The sequence below is a fragment of the Delphinapterus leucas genome, chromosome 15, assembly GCF_059928025.1.
Source record: "Delphinapterus leucas isolate spDelLeu-1000000601 "Yukka" chromosome 15, BTC_Dleu_Yukka2, whole genome shotgun sequence".
In the NCBI taxonomy this organism is placed as follows: domain Eukaryota; kingdom Metazoa; phylum Chordata; class Mammalia; order Artiodactyla; family Monodontidae; genus Delphinapterus; species Delphinapterus leucas.
This window is the reverse complement of record NC_143143.1, coordinates 20,256,443-20,276,904: the sequence shown is the minus strand read 5'-3', so window position 1 is coordinate 20,276,904 and position 20,462 is coordinate 20,256,443. Positions and strand designations below refer to the sequence as shown.

General features: G+C 47.7%; 1 protein-coding gene across 3 annotated transcripts in view; it reads left to right on the top strand.

Moving 5' to 3' along the window:
* The first annotated feature begins 241 nt into the window (after window positions 1-241).
* Window positions 242-20,462, top strand: part of PRKCB (protein kinase C beta) — a 312,172-nt gene continuing 291,951 nt past the window's right edge. The window contains exons 1-2 of one of the 3 annotated variants that reach the window (XM_022588513.3): window positions 242-587; window positions 1,618-1,649. In XM_022588513.3, the coding sequence (XP_022444221.1) occupies window positions 415-587; window positions 1,618-1,649 (205 nt within the window). In that variant the 5' untranslated portion in view covers window positions 242-414. The remainder of the gene's footprint in view (window positions 588-1,617; window positions 1,650-20,462) is intronic. The other 2 variants (XM_022588515.3, XM_022588514.3) reach the window with 2 other exon arrangements.

The window sequence follows — 20,462 nt, the reverse complement described above, 5'->3', positions numbered from 1 at the left end:
CGGGGGAGGCTCAGGTCTGGCAGTCCCTGGCTGCGGTCCCCGCGTCGCAGCGCTGCGGCTGAGAACGCTTCTCTGGGACGCCGGCAGCCTCGGGGTGCCAGTATGTAAAGCAGCTGGCGGCTCTGGGCGGAGCCTGGGGGCGATGCAAATGAGGGAGGCGGGGTCTGCCCGCGGCTCCGCCTCCCTCCCCCGCAGCTGGGGCCAGCGGTGCCAAGCGCAGCTGGTCGAGTGGCTGCAGCTGGGCGAGTGACAGCCCCAGCTCCGCGCGCCGCGGCCGCCAGAGCCGGCGCAGGGGAAGCGTCCGCGGCCCCGGGCGGCAGAGCGGCCGCCTTCTCCCGCGCCTCCCGGGCCCGCAGCCCGCGCTACCGCGGCCCCTGGCCGGCACCTCTCGGGCTCCCGCTCCCCGCGCGCAAGATGGCTGACCCGGCTGCGGGGCCGCCGCCGAGCGAGGGCGAGGAGAGCACGGTGCGCTTCGCCCGCAAAGGCGCCCTCCGGCAGAAGAACGTGCACGAGGTGAAGAACCACAAATTCACAGCCCGCTTCTTCAAGCAGCCCACCTTCTGCAGCCACTGCACCGACTTCATCTGGTGAGAACGCGCCGGCTCAGGGCACCTTCCCGGGGCTCCGAGGGTAGCGCCGCGCGCGGGGACCCCCTCTTCGCGTCCTCCGCGCCCCCCGCGCCTCCGAGGGAGGATAAGCCCCGCCGCGACCCCAGATCCCGGGCTCCCGCTCCGGACCCTTCTGTCCCGGACTCCCCCGTGGACAGTCCTGCGGCTTCCCGCTCCCCGGGGTCCCAGACAGCCAATCGCGCGGTGCCTCGTGCCCTCTCTTCCTCCCAGCTGCCTCGGAGCGCCTAGGGGTCGCGGCGCGGGCGCCCTTTCTCCACAGGGCTCAGGGCTCCGCTGTCCCTCCCTGGGAGGGCAGCGCCTCGAGTGCCCTCTCGTGCGGGGTTCCCTATCTCTCTGTCTCCTTCCGGGCTCGAGGCACCCTCACCCCTTCCCTCCTTTCTGGGGGCAGCGCCCTGGGTGTCCTTTCTCCGTCTCCCTGCGGGCATGAGGCATTCTTTCCTCCTCCTCTGTGTCTCCGGGGGGCAGCGCCCCGTATTATCTCTTGCTTCTCCCTGAGGGCCTGGGTTCCCTTTCCACTCTTCAGTTTCCCCCCTTCACATCACTGCGGGGACTCTCCGCTCCCCGGTCCCTCTAGGCATGGGGAGTCCTCGCTCCCTTCCAGTCCCCCAGGGAATGCCATCGCCGCGGGGGCTCTCCCATCCTCCCACTCAATGCGTCTTTCTCTCTTTCCCCGAGGGCACTCGGGCATCTCTGTGGGCAGAACTCCCGCCTGTCCACCGCCTCCCACCAAGACGGAAACGCTCCCCCCACCCCGCCACCTGGTGGTCGCAGCCTCCTCTCTTCTGCCTTTTGAGGGGAGGTGGAGGTTACCGCTGAGCTCCCACCTACCCCCTCCCCCCCAGAGGCGGAAGACTCTTGGGCACCCGCCTGTGGCTGGGAGGTTGCACCTGGGCTAGGGGAGCAGGGGGAAGTGGGGTGACTCTGGGGGGGAACTAACTGGTGGCTGGGCCCCTCGGGCTGCCTGACATGTCTCCTTCTGCTTTTGTAGGGGCTTCGGGAAGCAAGGATTCCAGTGCCAAGGTAGGCTGTGGGGTTCTAAGGATGCTGTTTGCCGGAGGAGAAGGTGAAAAAGACTTTCTGGAAGTGACTGAGATAGGCAGAGAGTGAAGGAATTACATTTGTCAGAGTGACCTCCCAAACTAGGAGTTCACCACAGAAAGGTCTTTAAAAGTGGTGTGTGTACATGGGGCAGAGATGCTCCATCCAGGAAGGACCAGTGGAGCTGGGAGGCTCAGCTGGCCAAGGAAGTACATCCATCCTTTCTCCCTAACCAGCACCAGAAGAGTCAAAATAGGTTCTCCTGAACCTATCCTGCCTGGCCACTTCTTCTTGAGATACCCTCCCCCCCCCCAATTCCTGTTCATGTGTTCTTCCACTTCCCCTGCCTCATAGAGGTCTCTACAGGTGGCCCCTGCCTCTGCAGATGGTGTATCCCCTAGGAAGGCGACTGTGGTTGTCCCCTGGGCCTCCTCCCTCTCTGAAAGAAGTGGTTCCATTTGGGGTGCTTCTCAGATCCTGGTTTAAATTGCCCTTTCTCTCTTCTGGCTAGATACAGGAAGGACTCCAAGTGACTGGTTACCTGGGTCTTTGCATCGGGTTTGAGATCCTTGACCCTAGCCAGGGATGCCCAACCTAGTGGTGACTCGGCCGTCTCTGGTTGCAGATTTGCTCTCCAGATGCCAAATCATCTGTAGTTTTGTTTAGCCCTTAGGGTGCCAAACATGTTTTGAATTTGATGCCAACATTTTAGAACTGGGAGATTTCACAAAGTATCTGACTTTGCAGCTTCAAGTTTGCTGAGCATTGGTCCCACTTTCTTTTTAGAACCATCATTTGGAGCTGAGAGCAGCAATTTTTGTGGACAGGGTGCACATGCTGCACCATTTTGTCTCAATCGATCCCAGCCAGGCCTGCTTCACCCATTTTTGGCCCCTGTAAGGCATTTGAGTTTGCAACCTCTGGTCTGGAAGGTCCCCCCTTTCCCCCATTTTAGACCAGGTCCACGTGGTTGAGTTTGGTGAGAAATATCACATTTCTGGGGAGTGTCTTAGGGGCAAGTTGATTGCCCTGGCGATCTGGGTTTAGATCAGGGGAAGAAAACATTTGAATGTTAAAGAGTCTGAGATGTGACTTAGCACTGACTGACAGTTCTGTTGTAGCACCTCCACCCTCCAGAGAAAAGTAAAGTGATCCCTGATGAGAGTGAGCGGCATTGTCAGTTATGTAGAGTGCTGGCAGTGTGGCACTGGTTTCTTCGGAGACTTATATGACCTCTCACCTGAGATCTGGGCAGAGTCCGCTCAGCCAGTGAGCCTCGTAGACCCCCAACCCCTGCCCTCTTTTACCAAGGTTTGGAGCCCCAATTACACGCACTGCACCAGAGGACTTCCCACGTTCCTTTAAATGGCAATAATTTCAGCCTTGGTGCACATGGTTGGATTGTTTTCTAGAACTTTGACCCCTTAAGCAGAATGCCAGGGGTGCCTTAGTGTGGGGACACGTAGAAGGTCTTTGAGGTTACCTCTCACTTCCATGAATCGGTTTCTGTCTTTGTCTCTTGCTGAGGTCAGGGGTGATTTTTGAACATTTTTATTGCTGCTTTCCTGTCCCACCTGCTCTGCAGTTATTAATGGTTGGGAAAGTTAACTTCTCAGTGTGCAGGTAATGACACATCTGAAACAGCAGATCTGTTTTTTCAAAGCCAGGAAAATGGTAGGAATTTTCTGGTGCAGTGAGTAAAGCAGAATTAAAGTTTCTAATGAAATATGGCAGCTTTAGAGGTAGTCATGTTTAAATTTTTTTTTTTTTTTATTGCCTTTCTTTTTCTCCTCTTCCTGAGAGGCAGTGTAGGGTAGTGAACATGTGCACAGGCTATCAGGCTACCACTGTGAGTTTGAATCTTGGCTTGAGACTTCCCAGCCATTTTACTTAGCCTCTCTGTACCTCAGGCTCCTTGTGTATAAAATGGGTCCATGTAACAATACCTACCTTAAAAAAATTGCTGAGCAGCTCCAAGTTGTTACAGTATATAAGGTGCTTGGACCAGAGTTCAGCACAGACTAAGCACTCAGAAAGTATCAGCTCCTATGATTGTCTCCAAAGTAACCCAGTGGTGGGGCAGCTGGTGTGAGAGGAGACTGGCTCTGCAGGGTTGCTTTGCTATGGAACTGGCTGCCAGGTGAGAGTCTAAATCCAGCTGTGAACGTCTGGTCGCCCTGTGTCACTGCTTTGGTAGTAAATTCCATTTGGGCTGGTGTGAGAAGGAGCAAGAGAGGGGAAGGGGCAAATTGACAGCCCTTGAAATTGAGATGCTTAGGATCTCATGCTTAGGGATATCCCGGAAGGTGACAGATTATCCTCAGATGTGCTCAGAGATACCTGGGACTAGTTTTGAAATCAGAGAGGAGTTCCTTATCTGAGCATTTTTGTACAACATTTTTCCTCTTAAAGTGAATCTAATTAAAATGGGATCAGTATGTTATAGAAAATACATACGGTTTTATTCTCTCACCAAAGTCAGAAGTTCAGAGCGCAAGGTGCTATGTTCCTTTCAGTTTTCTGCCCTACTGTCCCAGGAGTGAAAATTATTTCAGAGTCCAAGAAGGATGCTGGACTCCCCAGTCATCACAGCCTTATTTCAGCCAGCAGGAGGAGGAAAGGTACAGAAAGGTGAAGGACACATGCTCACTGTCCTGGAAGTTGCCTCTGATACTTCTGCCTATATGCTATTAGCTAGAACTTAATCACATACCCACACCTTGCTGCAAAGGAGTATGCGGGAAATGTAAGGTTAATTTCAGGTAGCCATGTTCCCAGATAAAAGCTATGGTGGGGGGTTTTCCATTTCAAAAGTAGAAGTGGAGGGCTTCCCTGGTGGTGCAGTGGTTGAGAGTCCGCCTGCCGATGCAGGGGACACGGGTTCGTGCCCCGGTCCGGGAGGATCCCACGTGCCGTGGAGCTGCTGGGCCTGTGAGCCATGGCCGCTGAGCCTGTGCGTCCGGAGCCTGTGCTCTGCAACGGGAGAGGCCACAGCAGTGAGAGGCTCGCGTACCACAAAAAAAAAAAAAAAAAGTAGAAGTGGAAAGAGGATCTAGTCCCTGCCTTTCTTGGGTAGGAGTTGTGTAGGATGATCATAAGGCAAAGAAACCACTGAGCCCTGTGCTCCATGGTGCTGCCATGGAAATTGGGGGTGCTGAGATGGCTTGAGAGAGGAGGGATGGGAAGTCCGTAAGCCATGGGAGATTGTGGATTTCTGTGTGCTCAGGGGAGTTTAAGAATAGACTTTCTTGCTTTTGTACAGAACTCTAGATTGACTGCTACATAATTTCTCCCTTTTTGTTTCCACTCTGTATTTTCTATAAAACCATTCTCTGTGAGGTAGTTTAAGAATGTCTCTGGTGACAGGGGACTGGAGCTGAGAATCTCTATTATGAAACCCCCTAAATTCTGGATTAGAAATAGGACTGCTCAGATAAGCAAGGCAGACTTCTCTCTGTGGTATTCTTTTTTTTTTTTTTTTTGCGGTACGCGGGCCTCTCACTGCTGTGGCCTCTCCCGTTGGGGAGCACAGGCTCCGGACGCGCAGGCTCAGCGGCCACGGCTCACGGGCCCAGCCACTCTATGGCATGTGGGATCTTTCCCAGACCAGGGCACGAACCCGTGTCCCCTGCATCGGCAGGCGGACTCTCAACCACTGCGCCACCAGGGAAGCCCTGTGGCATTCTTTAGAGGAGCCACGGACCAACATTTGTGCTGTCATTGTAATTAAGACAAGGCTTTGGGTGGAATTAGGCTCTTGCCCAAAGAAACTTCTACAGTTGGGCAGAGAGAAAAAAAATTTTTTTAAGGAAGTCACTTAATTAGAAATAGGGAGGCAATAAAATATAGGGATTCAGAATTCCTAGCATGGGATTGGAGTCAGAACTGGGTTTGAATCTGTGCTCTGCCACCTACTTACTGTGTGAACTTGGGCAAGTCATCCATTTGTAGTGGCCTCGGTCTTCTCATCTGTGAAATGGGCTAATAGTACCTACCTCATAGGGTTGTGGTGAGGAGTAATGAGGTGGTGCAAGAGAAATATCCACTATCGATAACTCTAAGTGAGATGATCATTATTACTTGATTAGCTGTAGGAAACTGTGTCAAAAGAGGAGAGAGTTAATTTGGGAACTCATTAAATGACTATGTCTCTTTCGTGTATTTAGATGGGTTTCTTCTTTGGTATGTTTCTTCATAGACTTTAGGTGACACCAGTGAGTCTAGCCCCAGATAGCCAGCTTGTTTAGATTGTCTTTTTTCACCCTTCTTGTGAGAAAAATCTAAACTTGCCATGGACCCTCTAGAAGAACCCCAGTGCACTAATTTTCTGACTATGTAGACCTAGCATTGATGACTATAATGAGTAAACCAGCTCTTTCCTTTCTTGTATAGATTAGAAAAAAAGTTTTTAAGCCTTCTTTTTTTAAATTTTATTGTTTTAATTGAAGTAAAGTTGATTGACAGTGCTGTGCCAATCTCTGCTGTACAGCGAAGTGACTCAGTTACACACATAGAGACATTCTTGTTTTACACATTCTTTTCCATTATGGTTTATCCCAGGATATTGAATATAGTTCCCTGTGCTTTTTTAAGCCTTCTAATAGACATTATTCTTTTTTTTTTTTTTTTTTTTTTTTTTTGCGTTACACGGGCCCCTCACTGTTGTGGCCTCTCCCGTTGCGGAGCACAGGCTCTGGACGCGCAGGCCCAGTGGCCATGGCTCACGGGCCTAGCCGCTCTGCGGCATGTGGGATCTTCCCGGACCGGGGCACGAACCCGTGTCCCCTGCATCGGCAGGCGGACTCTCAACCACTGCGCCACCAGGGAAGCCCAATAGACATTATTCTTAAAAATCCCCAAAGTATTGCATGAATACAACCATTGCTAGTTTCATCAACATCGACTTTACAGGATACAAGTTTATTTTAGTCTTTAGTTAACACTTTGAGATTAGAATATGTACTTTTTAAAAACAGTAGTCAAAGATGAATGGAAGGTTCATTTTATTTTTGGCATATTTTTCCCTAGGAACTATGATATCCTGAATTTCTGGTTGAACTTTCTCAGTAGAATCATAAATAGGGCCTTTTTTGTGTGCAGTCAAGCCTCTATTATTCCACTTCCCTCCCTTCTCGGAAGCAGATCCCAGAGGCCTGTGAGTGAGACTCCACTTATCTCTTGGCTCTTCTTAATGTGTCCTGGGGGTTCCATGTGGATAAAAGGCAGAGGCTTTTTGAATTTGTGTTTGTTGGTTTGATTTTTTAATTTTTTCCACCTGAAGTGGGATTTGGGGCTCAAAGTCCCAAATGAAATAAAAAATTTTAAGGATAGGTTAATGCTGGGTCTTAGCAAGAAGGAGGGTTGATTTGTTGAAGAGGCAATAGTCAATTCCTTTTGAGCTGTAGAACACTCAGAGAAAGCTTGAAGCTTTGTCACTGGGCAACAGAATGCCTTTCCAAGTAAATATGGAAAATATGACCTTTGAAAATCTAGTTGATATGATATACCAGTTATTAGAAACTCATTAAAAAATATATTATTTCTGAGTACCAGTGATACTTCAGGTACTGCCCAGAACCAGATATAGCATGTTTATAGTGTATCTGGGTCAATAAAGAAAAATATATAGAGAAGTTAACTGGTCAAAAGGTAAACCAAAGGTTTGAAAATAAATTGTACACGTTCTTGCTGTTGGGGTCCTCTTTCCTCTGTCTGTCTCTTTCTTTCTCCACACATGCACACACGTACACACACACGTGCACACACACGCAAATAGATCAGTACGTCACAATTTTGAGATTATGCATCTCCTTTTGATGCTTTTCAGCTACAGGTCGTTAAATTATTAAGTACAGTTTTTAATCCTCTGGTCTTTTGTCTTTGCAGTCCAATTAATTCTTGGGTGGGGAGGGGGATCAGCTGAACAGTTCATCATCTCTGGCTGATGTGTTCAAAAGCTTGGTCCCTTATTCTTGGCATTTGATCTAATCTCAAGGATTCTTTGACTTCACTCATCCTATCTCTCCATTGAAATTGTGTGATAGCTTTTTTATAGAGTATATAAAAATCACAGTGTTTACATGTGGTATTTGGAGGTGTGATGGCTGCTTGACAATCTGGTAGGAAATTTGTATATTTACCACATACCTCCATTTGTCCATCCATCCATCCATCCTTCCAAAAAATATTCACTCATTAAGCTCTCTGTGTCAGGAGTTATGTTAGATGGCAGGAATACAAGGGTGAATGAGATTGAGAGGATCCTTATTGTCGCGGAGCTTACAGTGTAATGGGGGAGATGAGACAGTCTACAAAGCATTGCACCGATATTTAATTTCACTCTTGTTAAGTACTTAGAAGGAAATGTACAGGGTGCTATGGGAATATGTAGGGGATGCTAACCTATGTAAGGGTTGGGGTGGAGTCAGGGAATTCTTTGGCCTGGGAATTAAAAACAAAAACCAGGGACTTCCCTGCCAGTCCAGTGGTGAAGACTCTGCGCTTCCAATGCAGGGGGCTCGGGTTCGACCCCTGGTCAGGGAACTAAGATCCCACATGCCGCACAGAAACAAAAACAAAAAACAAAAAACAGACAACTTCTCATTCTTTGAGGTAATTGGAGAAAGTCTGAGTTGTCAAGGAGCCAGAGCTAAAAATCTGTATCGTGAAGCTGCTTATAACCTGGATAAAGACGCGCAGGAGGTCTTATCTCTGTGACATTCTGTGGAGAAGCCCTGAATCTTTATTTGTGCCATGGTTGCAAGTAAGATGAATATTTAGTAGAATTAGACAGTTACGTTAAGATGGCTTCTTTCTCAGTTTGACAGACAGAGAACGTCATCTCCTCTTAGCTAATAACTCATAAAGAGCTGACTTCCTTTTTGTTCAGGGGTTGCAGTTCGAGGTGGCTGCTCTAGAGAAAAATCAGATCATTTAGGAGGTGGAGGGGCAAGCCTGAGGCAATAGATTGAGAATAAATAAAAAGAGAGAGCAGTTATACATATATATGTGTATACACACACAGATTCTTTTCCATTATAGTTTATTACAAGATATTAAAGTGTATAACTGAGTCACTCTGCTGTACGCCAGAAACTAACGCAACATTGTAAATCAACTCTACTTCAATTAAAAAAAAGAGAGAGAGCAAAATCTATCAGTGAAAGGCATTTGTGAGCTGAAAGCCAGTTTACAGGGGCACAGGATTCCTTGCATTTTCTCCTGAATACCTTCCTCATCCTGGGTCCGTGTCTGATTTTCTGCAACCATTCATTCCATTGGTTTAGGCAGTGTGTCTTCTCTTATTTGGAAGATAATTTTTAAGTAGTTTCACAATAAGGAGCATTGACTCACACGTAGAAAAAGATCCTTTGTCAATTCTCTTTCCATTTTTCTGATTCCTTCAAGGAGAAAGTCTCAGTCTCTCTAATGCAAATCTGGGTACTTCGTAAATGTTCTTTATTGTTTTTATTATAAAGGGACTACAGGGAATTATGGAAACTTAAAGATGTGTTCGTTTCTACCAGTAACCCACTTTTACCTAACGTTGAGCCTCATGCTCCTCTACCTCTGGGCCTGGTTTCTTACTGGCGTTTCCTCCTTGTGAGTAGGGAAGGGGAGTTCAGTGTCTTCCCTGGAAATGTTTGGTGTTGGAAGGAAGCTCTGTGTTGCAGAGGGTTGAAAAGCACAGCAACTGCAGGCTCTGGAAGAGACGGTAGCCTTTATTCAGGAGTGTCAGTCTTTTAATATTACCGTTGTTATTGTTGCTGTTGTTGTTACCTTTTCATTGTCCTTGGCCTGCTTGTTTGTATCTCTTGGAGGTCTCTTTTTCCCTCAGCCCACATGCAGAAATTTGCCCTACCCGGTCAGAAGGGGAACTCAGACCCAGACTAGGAGGGTTCTGATCCCCCTTATTGAGTCTTGGCATTTGCTAAGTAAATGGAAATTAACTTTGCTCAACAATAACCATGTTCCTGGGGGCAATTCTAGACTCTTCCTTTACCTTGCCACTGGCCAGTGACCAAACTTTGGGCTTCTAGATAGGCAGTAAAAATGGGGCTTGAGAAGGAAGGTTCAAATATCAAACAGACCTGATTTCCTATCCTGGCTTTGTTTCTCCATGGCTTTGTGACCCTGGGCTGGTGAAACATGCTCCTGCCTTTATCCAACCATCCATCTATCCATCCATCTTCCCACTCACCCACCAATCCATTCCTTTATCCACCCAGTTGTTTTTCCATCCATCATCCATCCATCCATCCATCCATCCATTTCCACATCCATCTAGCCATCTGTCCATCTGTCCATTCATTCAGTAAATATTTATTGAGCGCCTACCATGTATCAGGTACTGTTCTAAGCACCGGAACTAGAGCGGTGAACGAGACAGAATCCCTGCCCTCAGAGACGTTTGGTAGAAGAATAGCAATTAATACATTTTAGTAGAAGAATAGCAATTAACAAGTAACTTAGAAGAAAGATATTGTATAATGTCAGGTTCCAATATGGGCTTTGGAGAGAAATAAGACACCATGCTTGCCCTTGAAAATCTCCCTCGTCTTTTGAGGGGAGAACAGCACATGGCCAGTTACTTCTGGTACATAAATGAGAAGTGTTACACCGAGGGTGTTAAAAAGCTTTGAATGACGTCCTTACTCCTAGGAGGGGTGGAGAAGATTCCACACAGGAGCTGACATTTGGGAACAATCTTCCAGCAGGAGTAGGAGTTCCCAGATTGACACGGGGGCGGGGGCCGGGGAGGGTGTTTCAGGCAGAGGACAGCACAAGTGGAGCCCGGGAGGAGAGAAAGGGGCTCATGCGGAGAACAGGAAGGAGGGTGTGTGAGGGATGAGCTGGTGGGAGGGGAACGTCCTGTCGGGGGTCTGGACCTCGTGAAGGCAGCGTAGTGACTAGGAAGTGGCTGTTGTCACTGCTGTCGCGCGGGATGTGTGTGGGTGAGTGAAATGGCCAAATGTTTGAAAAAGAGCATGAGATGCATTCTGAAACCATAATTGCCGTGACTCAGATCCTGAAATTCCAGGCTGGTAGGGTTGGAAGTCAGGTAAGAGGAGCGGAAGTGACCACTTAGAAGCAGCGGGGGAGCATTCCCAGAGCATCTAGGGGCTGCTGCCGTTTTTCACATCCTAAAGAGACGTTTGGACTTTCGTGTCAGTCATACTGTTGATTATCCTATTTTGAGAGATGGTTACTGGGTTATTTTTATGGTTCTAACAATAGGGATATTGCTCTTCACTGCATCCTTCATCGTAGAGGGCCACAGAAGCGATTTTTTTCTCTAGAAGGAATCCTCCCACTCCTTTTCTCCTTCTCTCCTGCTATCATGCACCCAGCTCGTGTTTATTGAGCACATGCTACACCAGTGGTGAAGAATTTGTGCTTTGGAGACAGAAAGGCATGGGTATAAGTCTTGGCTTCTTGCTATGGGACCTTGAACATGTTACTTAAACTCTTTGAACCTGTGGTTCTTCCAGAGGACAAAGGCGGTGACAGAACCTAGTTTATAGGGCACACGGCAGGTGTTTCCTGAGCACCTTGCCTGACATACAGTGAGTACTTGATAAACAGGGCCGTTTCCATGATTTCTAGGGCTGGGCACTGTCTTGTCCTTACTGAGTTTATAGTCTTGGGAGGCAGGATGAATGCTCCTGAGTCAAGGACATGATGCAAGAATGAATGTGCTTACATGCCGTGGCCAAGAGCACGCAGGGAAACTGACAATGGATCTGAGGGAGGAGGGCTCAGCTGCCGTCAGAGACGTGATTTGAACATGGGTGAGCGCAGTGCTTTCTGTGCTACAATTTCCTGGGTTTTGATGCTTTAATTTTGTGGGAAACCTCAGAAAGCTGAATTGAAATCTGTGATTGCCCCACCTGCTGCTTCATTTTGGAAACGTGTTGATGGCATTTCAACTTCAAATAGATTTCTGACCAGTTCACCTTTAAAATTTGGGGGTCCCCTCAGTCTGTGCGTGGGATGTTCATGTGCTCTTTTGGGTTGAAGAAGCTAGCTAATAATGTGGGTGAAGGTAGAGGGTGAGCTCTGCAGGACTGTCTCTTGTCGTGATGGAGTTTTATGGAATAGCCCTATTTTGAAGACCTTCCCTCCCTAAAGGCAGGGGGGATCATTCTTTACAGTTTAGGCAAAGCGGCAAATGAGAATTTTGATAGTTATCTGGATTTTGTTTTGTGCGTGGCAAAATGTATGGTTGGGGGCATTAATAAGTCTATCTGGGCCACCAGTACACTTAGGGATGCAGGATTGGCATATAGGGTGGTGAGGGACCATTTTCTATTTTGGTTAGAGGTCTGTGTTTTGGTGGCTGGCTCTCTTTTTCCCAGGATTAAGTCCAGAATCCTTAACACCAGTTACAAGGTTGCCTGATCTGGGCCCTCACAGTCCTCCCCTTGTACCACGCTTCCACTTGCATTTCCCTTTCTGGTTGAAGACCCAACTGGTGGTCTTTCTCAGTAGGACACAGCCCTGCCCAGCCTGGGGCTTTTGCACCTGCTCTGTCTTCAGCTTGAATCGCTCTTCCCTTTCCTCTTCCCCTACTCGCCTCCTACTTCTCCTTCAGAAGTTAACTCAAATGTCACTTTTTCAGAGAAGCCTTCCCTGATCTTCCAAATCACTTTCCCCCTTGTAGTCTCATAACCCCTTGTCACTTTTACATTTCCTAATTGTATATTTATTTGAGTGTTTGGTGTTTGTCTTCCCCACAAGAATGTAAGTTTCGTGAGAGTAGGGACCACATCTGTCTCATTTCCTGTTGTTTCTGGAGTACCTAGCTCCATACCTGGCACATGGTATGTGCTCGTAGATACTTTTTAAATGAGTGAATGGTATGGGGGAGGATAACTCCATTGAGGGAGTCATTGGATTTGGCTTTTGGTGCTAGTTTTGGTATAGCTTGATCTGTGATTTTTATAAAGAGTGTATCACTTGCTAGTTTACAAGCTCTGGTCATTTTTGTTTGAACCAAAAAAAAAATTGCCCTCATTAACGCCTGTTGAGAAGTGATTTTCAGAAGTACGCGAATGCTGCAGTCTTAACTTTGGGCACAGCCTCAGGCTTTGGCCATGTTTCACTGTGAAGATAAAGAGTTTCTCCACTGAAGTCCCTTCTTTGGGACCCTGGTGGACTGGAGTGAGGATAATTACCTTTGACGTAATATAAACTGGAGGCTACTGAAATGGCCATCTGAGTAGAATAGTGGGTGCATAATGGAATACTATACAGCAATGAAAACGGACAGACTCCAGCTATACACAGCATAGATGACTCTCACAACCTGTGAGCTAAAATACCAGTACGTTCTGTATGATTCCATGCACTTGAAGTTCAGGGACAGGTGAAAGTAATCATAGGCAATAGCAGTTAGGATGGTGATTATCCACAGGGGGACTGGTGGGGACTGAGAGGGGCTACTAGGGCGCTGGTGATGTTGTTTGTTGATCTGGGTGCTGGTTACATGGTGGATTCAGATTGTGACCATCCATTGAGCTATAGACATGTACCCACTTTTCTGTTATGTATATTCCACTTTAACAGAAACAGCTAAAAAGCACAGAGTTTTGGGAATTCCTTAGAGGTCCAGCGGTTAGGACTCTGTGCTTTCACTGCCGAGGCCCCAGGTTCAAGCCGTGCTCGGGGAACTAAGATCCCACAAGCCACAGGGCGTGGCCAAAAAAAAAAAAAGTACATAGTTTTAAGTCCCTGAGAATCTGAGAAATGTTAGTGGGGACTTTTTCAGTTTTGCACACAGAAGTGAAATCTGTACAGGAGACAAGCACCTTCTGCAGTCACCCATTGAGGGATGGTGCTGTTTGCCTTTTTGGGGGGACATCTGCTTCGCATTTCAATGTTGCCCCTCGGTTGCAAACTGTAGAACAAAGAAGCCAGGACATTCCGACGGTTTTCCCACCCAGTAATGTAGCTCTGTTAATACCAGGAAAACTTGAGCTCGTAAACTGCTTTTAGGGCTTGCCTTTAAAACATTCTCCATTTGCTAAGGTATTAGTCAGAATCTATGAAAGCTACTATAACAGATAAGCCTTGAAACCTCTGGCTTGAGAGGAAGGGATTTATTTCTCACTCACGGCACAGGCCACTGCAGGCGATGCCGGTCAGGCAGCCTCCCGCCCAGTCATCCAGGGCTCCAGGTGACTCTCCACTGGGCAGGTGGGTGGGGAGAAGGAACACAAGAAAGCACATTCATTTCAGAGCCACTTCAGCCAGGAAGGGACACATAACACTTCTGCTCACATTCTCGTGGCCGGAGCTTGGGCACAGGGCTGCGTCAACTGCGTGTTGACCAGCTCGGGAGCAAAAGAAAACAGGTAAGTGTAGAGAACAGCAAACCCTACTCTAGTCCGCAAAGCCGTGGTTTCCTCTGACTTCCTTGGAGCTGGTGTATCCAATTTTACCTCTAGCTTGACTTCTTTAAACCTGAGAGGCGAAACTCTAGACCTCTTTATCTTATCAAACATAGGAGGGGATGTTAGGGGGAGAACACAGTCTGCTTGTGTTGCTTAGAGTGAAATAAAGAGACACTCTTCTTACTTTTAGCTGGTAGAACAATCTGGTTCTTGTCAGAATTTCCAGTTTTCCAGCCAGTCAGAATTCTTGCTGCTTCTAGTTGTCAGTGGACATCACAAACGCTTTGATTTGAGTCAGGAATAAGCTCACCCGGTTACTTCTTTTGGGAAAGTCTTTTGCTTATTTGTCATCTCTCCTACGGAAGAATCTTTTGGTAGTTCTACTTTTGGATGTTTGACTGAACACCTAATTTGACTGGACACAATTATCTGGTGTTTAACGAACCACCTCAAACCTTTAGTGGCTTCCAATCACCACCATTTTATTTTGCTCTTGTTTCTGTGGGTCAGTAATTTGGGCTGGGCTCAGCTGCGTGGTCCTTCTGGTCTAGGCAAGGACTGGCTGTTCGTGACTGGGCTCACCCGTGTCTGGGGCCTCAGCTAGGACACCTGGGCCACCTGGAGCCTTTCTCCAGGTGGTCTCTCATCTTCATTGGGCTGGCCCAAGCTTGGTCACGTGGTGGTGGGTGCATTCCCAGTGCACGAGCAGGGGCCCAGCCTCTTGAACTCTAGGCTCAGAACTTGCACAGTGTCATCGCTCCCATATTCTATGAGTGAAAGGGAAACACAAGCCCATCCCAGAAATAAAGGAGGAAAGAGAGGGGGGAAGAGACTCTTCCTCTTGATGGGAGAAGCTGCATATACCATGTGGCATTTTGGGGGACCTAATAGACCAGTTTCAACGTGGCCCTCATGACTGCTTAGTTCCGGTACAGTGTGCATCTGCTGGACTGACCTTGAATCTGCGGTAGGTCCCGAGTGAGCGCTCACCGCTTACACCTAATAACAGGACTCAAGTCATAGGGAAGTGAAAGGGCCAAATGCTTTACGTAAAGGGCACAGCCCAGGCTTAGTGCACATGAAACACTGACTACCACCACCATCACTATTGAAAACCACCACCATCACTACCGAACACACCGCCAAGTATTGTCATTACTACCACCCGGGTCCTGCTGTGGACTTGGCACTACACTAAGTGCTTAAGATTCATAACACAAGGCCCCTGTCCTCGAGGAGGGACAGATCTGAGAAAGAAACAGACGTGAGTGAATCCGTGTCATCCAGTGTGGCACGTGTGATCACAGAGCTGCAGTGGTGTGGGATGAGGTCGAGGGCATGGGTTCAGACCTCAGCTCCATTGCTGCACATTCGAGGGCTTGGGTGCCTTTCTTAACCTCTTTAATCTCTGGTTTCCTCATCTGTGAAATGCAGGTAACAGCAGAGAGCCCACCTCCTAGGATGCCGTGTGGATTGAATGAGACCTGGCATGCAAGGAACATATGATTGCTTGTTAAATGTTAGTTCTGAAAAACAATTCTCAAAAATACCTTTGAGAACTGTCCTAAAGGCACCATTTTTACTTCAGTCTCCTCCTGTGCCTCTGGCCAATGTCATTGCTGCTTTGTCTTCAAAGATGAAGATTTACAAACAGGTGGCTTAGGGGAGGAGGAGCTCTTGGGAACAACACCTGTAAGGGATGGAGGGAGGCAGGGAAGAGATAAGTTAAACTGCAGTGCAATAGTTGTAATAGAGGCCAAAGCCAATCCCATGGCTGGAGCTGGGATGGCCCTTCAGAATTGGAACAGTGGGGACCCACAACAAGTGGGCACTGGCTGTGGGCTGCTCTGGGGAGCTGGCATTACCTTGGGCAAGGCAGCTTTCTTTTTTAAGGGAAGAGTCCCAGGGAGGATGCATCTGTGGATCATCGGCCTTCAGCACTCCCAGCAGGGAGTGTCCTGGTCCTACAGGTGTGAGTAGGGTCTAGGGGATGCTCTGTGGGGTCCACAACATGCTTCCGGTTCTCTCTTACAGGTTGAACATTCCAAACTGTGTCTCCTTGACTCTTAGTAACCCTGTGGGCCTGCATCCTTGGCCTCTTCTCAGAACTGATTTAGTTGCTATGTAGATTCATAGACCGTATCTTCCAGCACTGAAATACCATTTACAGAGAGCCTTAATCCAAGTAGGACACGGGAATGGCTTGCCCAAGGTCATTTAGCTACCTGGGAGGAGACCTGGATTTACATACCTCCCCTTACTTTCCCTCTACCATGCTCTCCTGAGTCACAGGAGATTCCCTCTTTATTCTAAGCCTGGACTCCGTGAGGTGCCTTGACCTTCACCTTTACCTTTACACCTCCTTGCAGCTCCACTCTGGAGAGAGTTTTCTTGAATTCCTTTAAATGTGTTTTTTCAACTGTGGATCATCTCTCATTTGAGGGTCATGAAATCAGTTTAGTAGGTCATGAACACCATGAAAAAATAAACTTGAAAATAGAATGCATGACACTCATAAGTATTGTTGCATAAAACTTCTATTTCATGTATACATATATAGGCATGTGTGAACTGGGTCAGATGTAAAATGTGTTTCTCACTGTGGGTGATGGTCAACACAGTTTGAAAGTCATTGTGAAAAGTATAGACAAGAGGTGCTGGAGGCTCATGAAGTTGACTTTTGAGGTCCATGGACTGTTGAGGCTTTATTTATTTTTAGAGATGATATAAATGCATTGTTTTGAATTCTTTATAATTAGATGTTTTATTCTCACCCCATCACACTATCCCAAGATTATTTTGATGATCATCTTTGAGCCTTAAACATTATCACTGATAAGAGTTATTTTTCCAAATAGAATTCTAAGTGTGGGATAAGAGTTTTTTTAAAATGGAATTATTGGTTCAAATGGAGCTGCCTGGCCTGGCCTGTCACTTGGGTGCAGTGTTCCAGCGCTGTGTCAGGTGCTGGCAGAGAGCTGTCCCTCTTGTGCAGACAAAGAACTGGTTTTCCTGGGGGATCATGTGGGTTGAGAAAGAAGCGTTTTATGAACAGAATCAGCACAGAGGGAGGGAGGAGGAGGTGTTCAGGTGCAGGCATGGAGGTGGGCTGTGTAGCCTGGGTGGCAGTCTGCTGAGGTCAGCTTCCAGCTGGGCCTTCCAAGGGCTGGGGCTCAGGGTGTGTTTCTATTCTCCGGTGTCCTCGATAGGTGGGGGCTGAAATGACAGTTGGCCTCATTGTGTTTCGCTTTTGACCTTCTCTGATTTGGGGTCTAAGGCCGGGGCACTCCAGATGGGACCAAAAAAAGTGAGGTTCAAGAGAAAAATGAAATCTGGGCTAGACCTGTTCCTGCTTGAGTATATGTGTCCCCAGCACGGTCTCTTTTAGCTGGGGAGACAGGCCAGGGAAATTTCCATTTCGTGGACGTCTTCAAATAAGGCTTTCAAAGGCCGCTGACTCGAGCTGACGTTTATTTAGTACTTACTATGTGCCTGGCACTGTTCTAAATGTTTTACATGTATTAACTCTTTTAATCCTCGCGACAGCCCCATGAGGTTGCTACTGTTATTATTCCCATTTTATGCTGAGAAAACTGAGGCACAAAGAGTTAAGAAATTTTTCCAAAGTTACATAGAGTTAGGATTCAAACATAGATTTGAGTTTAGGATTGTGTAAAAGGAACGTTGAGATGGCGCTTGTGACAGTGATGGCAGTGACAGCTAATATTTGAGGGCTTGCAATGAGCTGGGGATTTCACAAACTTCATCCCTTTGAATCTTCATCCTCCACTAAGATTTGCTGTTATTATTATCCCCATTCACAGGTGAGGAAACAGGCTTAGCAAGGATAAAGAGTTTTCCTGAGAACTGGAGAGCCCAGATTGAATTCAGGACTGTCTGAGTCAGATTCTGAGTTCCCAGTCACTAAGGTGAAGGGCTTGGGGTGGGAGAGAGCATTGGTGCAGGGGTTGGGGGGTGAGGGTCCCTGGCAGAGTGAGGGGGAACAGCGGTCAGGCAGGTTTGGGGTGCTTGATGGTGGTCTGGCTCATCCCTCAGAGCTGGGAAAGTGTGCTTGCTACAGCAGTGGGTGAAACTGGCAAGACTTGACAGGACGAGGAAATTCCCTAGTGGGAGAAAATATTTTCAATAAATTGTTCTTGTCCAGTGAGGGAGTTAGCACATCTGTAGATTTTTACCTATGGCCCTGAATAAGGAATTCAGGAAGTGGCTTCCGCTCTGAGGTCTTTTGGTAGTCTCATATGACTGCAGTCAGCTGATTTCTTGGTGCATGAGTTGCTGGTCTGGGAGGACTGGCTGAAAAGCATGAAGTCCTTGCATCATTTGGAAGGAAGGGTTCACATACAGCAGACATGTCCATGAAATGATAGAACTTCCCCGAAGAGCTGTTCTAATTTTTGAGGCACCGAGCTTAATACTTCACACACGATCACATTTAAAGTCTGCAGCACCCTAGGAGATAAGTCTCATTTTCCCTCCATGAGGAAACGGAGGCTCAGCGATACTAAGTAACTTGACCCAGGACTTGACGCTAAGAAGTATTTGAAGAGGGCGACAAACCCAGTCCACCTGATTATGAAGCTTGTGGTTCAAGGATTCTGCCAGGACCCTTGATCAGCCTTTGGCCAGGGCATAGTGACATATCAAGGTGTGGTTTGTGTGAGTGAAAAATGTTGCCTGACGTATCAGCAAACAAAGGATGCTGCAGCCATCGAGGCCTCAGCCACATAACTCAGGATGGAGGAGAATGGGCTGCCCGCTGCCAAGCCCTCAGCCACTGCAGCACCCCCCACAAAGGTGCACCCTGAGGGGACTGGGGATGGGAAAGCACAGAATGCTGGCCCTAGACAGCTAAGGTGCATATCAAAGGAATGATTTCAATGAGCCCAGACTCTTGCATCTTCCCCTACATAGAAAAGCACTAAATTCATTAACTCGAGATATCTGGTTTTCTTTAATTAACAGTAATCTTTTTTTTTTTTTTTTTTTTTTTGCTGTCGCGGGCCTCTCACTGTTGTGGCCTCTCCCGTTGCGGAGCACAGGCTCCAACAGTAATCTTTTGATGTTCCACTACCTGGTCTTTGTTGCAAAGACCCCTATATATCCTGGCTCCTCCCTGACCTCTTTTTTTTTTGCATTTATAAAGAAAAGGTTTGATTTTCATCACAAGAAGCACACAGACCATACACACCAACAGATGTAAAAAGAAAAAAGCGTATTATGCATCTTCTGCAAATTCACAGTACAAAAGATACTGCCTTTTAAATATGTAATATAAAAAAAACCAAGAAGAGGGCTTCCCTGGTGGCGCAGTGGTTGAGAGTCCGCCTGCCGATGCAGGGGACACGGGTTCGTGCCCCGGTCCGGGAGGATCCCACGTGCCGCGGAGCGGCTGGGCCCGTGAGCCATGGCCGCTGAGCCTGCGCGTCCGGAGCCTGTGCTCCGCAACGGGAGAGGTCACAACAGTGAGAGGCCCGCGTACCGCAAAAAAAAGACACAAAAAACCAAGAAGCAAAACAATATAATAAAAAAAATCATTGATCATAACACAACACACTGGAACCCACTGGCAGCTTCTGAAAACCAAAGGGCAGCCCATCCTGTGGAGCTCCTGATTGGGTGGAGGGCGGCAGTCTGCACCAGCATTTTGTTGCGAAGAGCTCAGGATCCCTTATCTCTTTGGAGCCTTCCCTCAGACCCATCTGAGAGCCTGTCTTCCGGGCTTAAGTACTCAGTTTTGTCTGCCAAATAAAACATAATTCTCAACTTTTAAGTTGTGCATTTTTTTTCTCTTGACATTTACATTCCTGTGTATTTTCCAAAATCCACATAGAGGAGAGCGATACAAAAGGAATAATAGCAAAGTGTGGTCCAGCTGGCATATTCGGCCATCCCCTCACGTGCAGGGGGTAATACAGAGCCATAAGGCATGTTTCTCCCCTCCAGCAGCCCCCAGTCTCATAGGAAAGTCCATAAATCAAACATTTATAACACAGTGTGATATGCACTATAATGGTGATAGAGGCGGGGATTCTGGGATCAGCTCAAGTTCCAGAGTCCTGGGAGGCTGCACAGAGGAGCTCAAGTTCTAAGTTGAGTTTTGAGGCAGCGGAAGCGGTGAGAGAGTGAAGAAGAGTGTCAGCGAGGGTGGAGGAGAAGCGAGAGAAAGAAGGGACACTGGTTAAGAGGCAGTAGTTAAAGGACTCAGAATGTTAAGATTGGAGAAGAGAAGATTTGGAGAGGCAGAGAGAGGGCAGGAGAACGTTGAAAGTAGAGAGAAAGCTCTCCAGGATTCCTCAGCCTGGTGAGGTTGAAAGCGCTAAGTGTTGACGAGAGCGCAGTGAAGTAAGGTGTCTCCAAGGAAGATAGCTTCCCAGGAGAT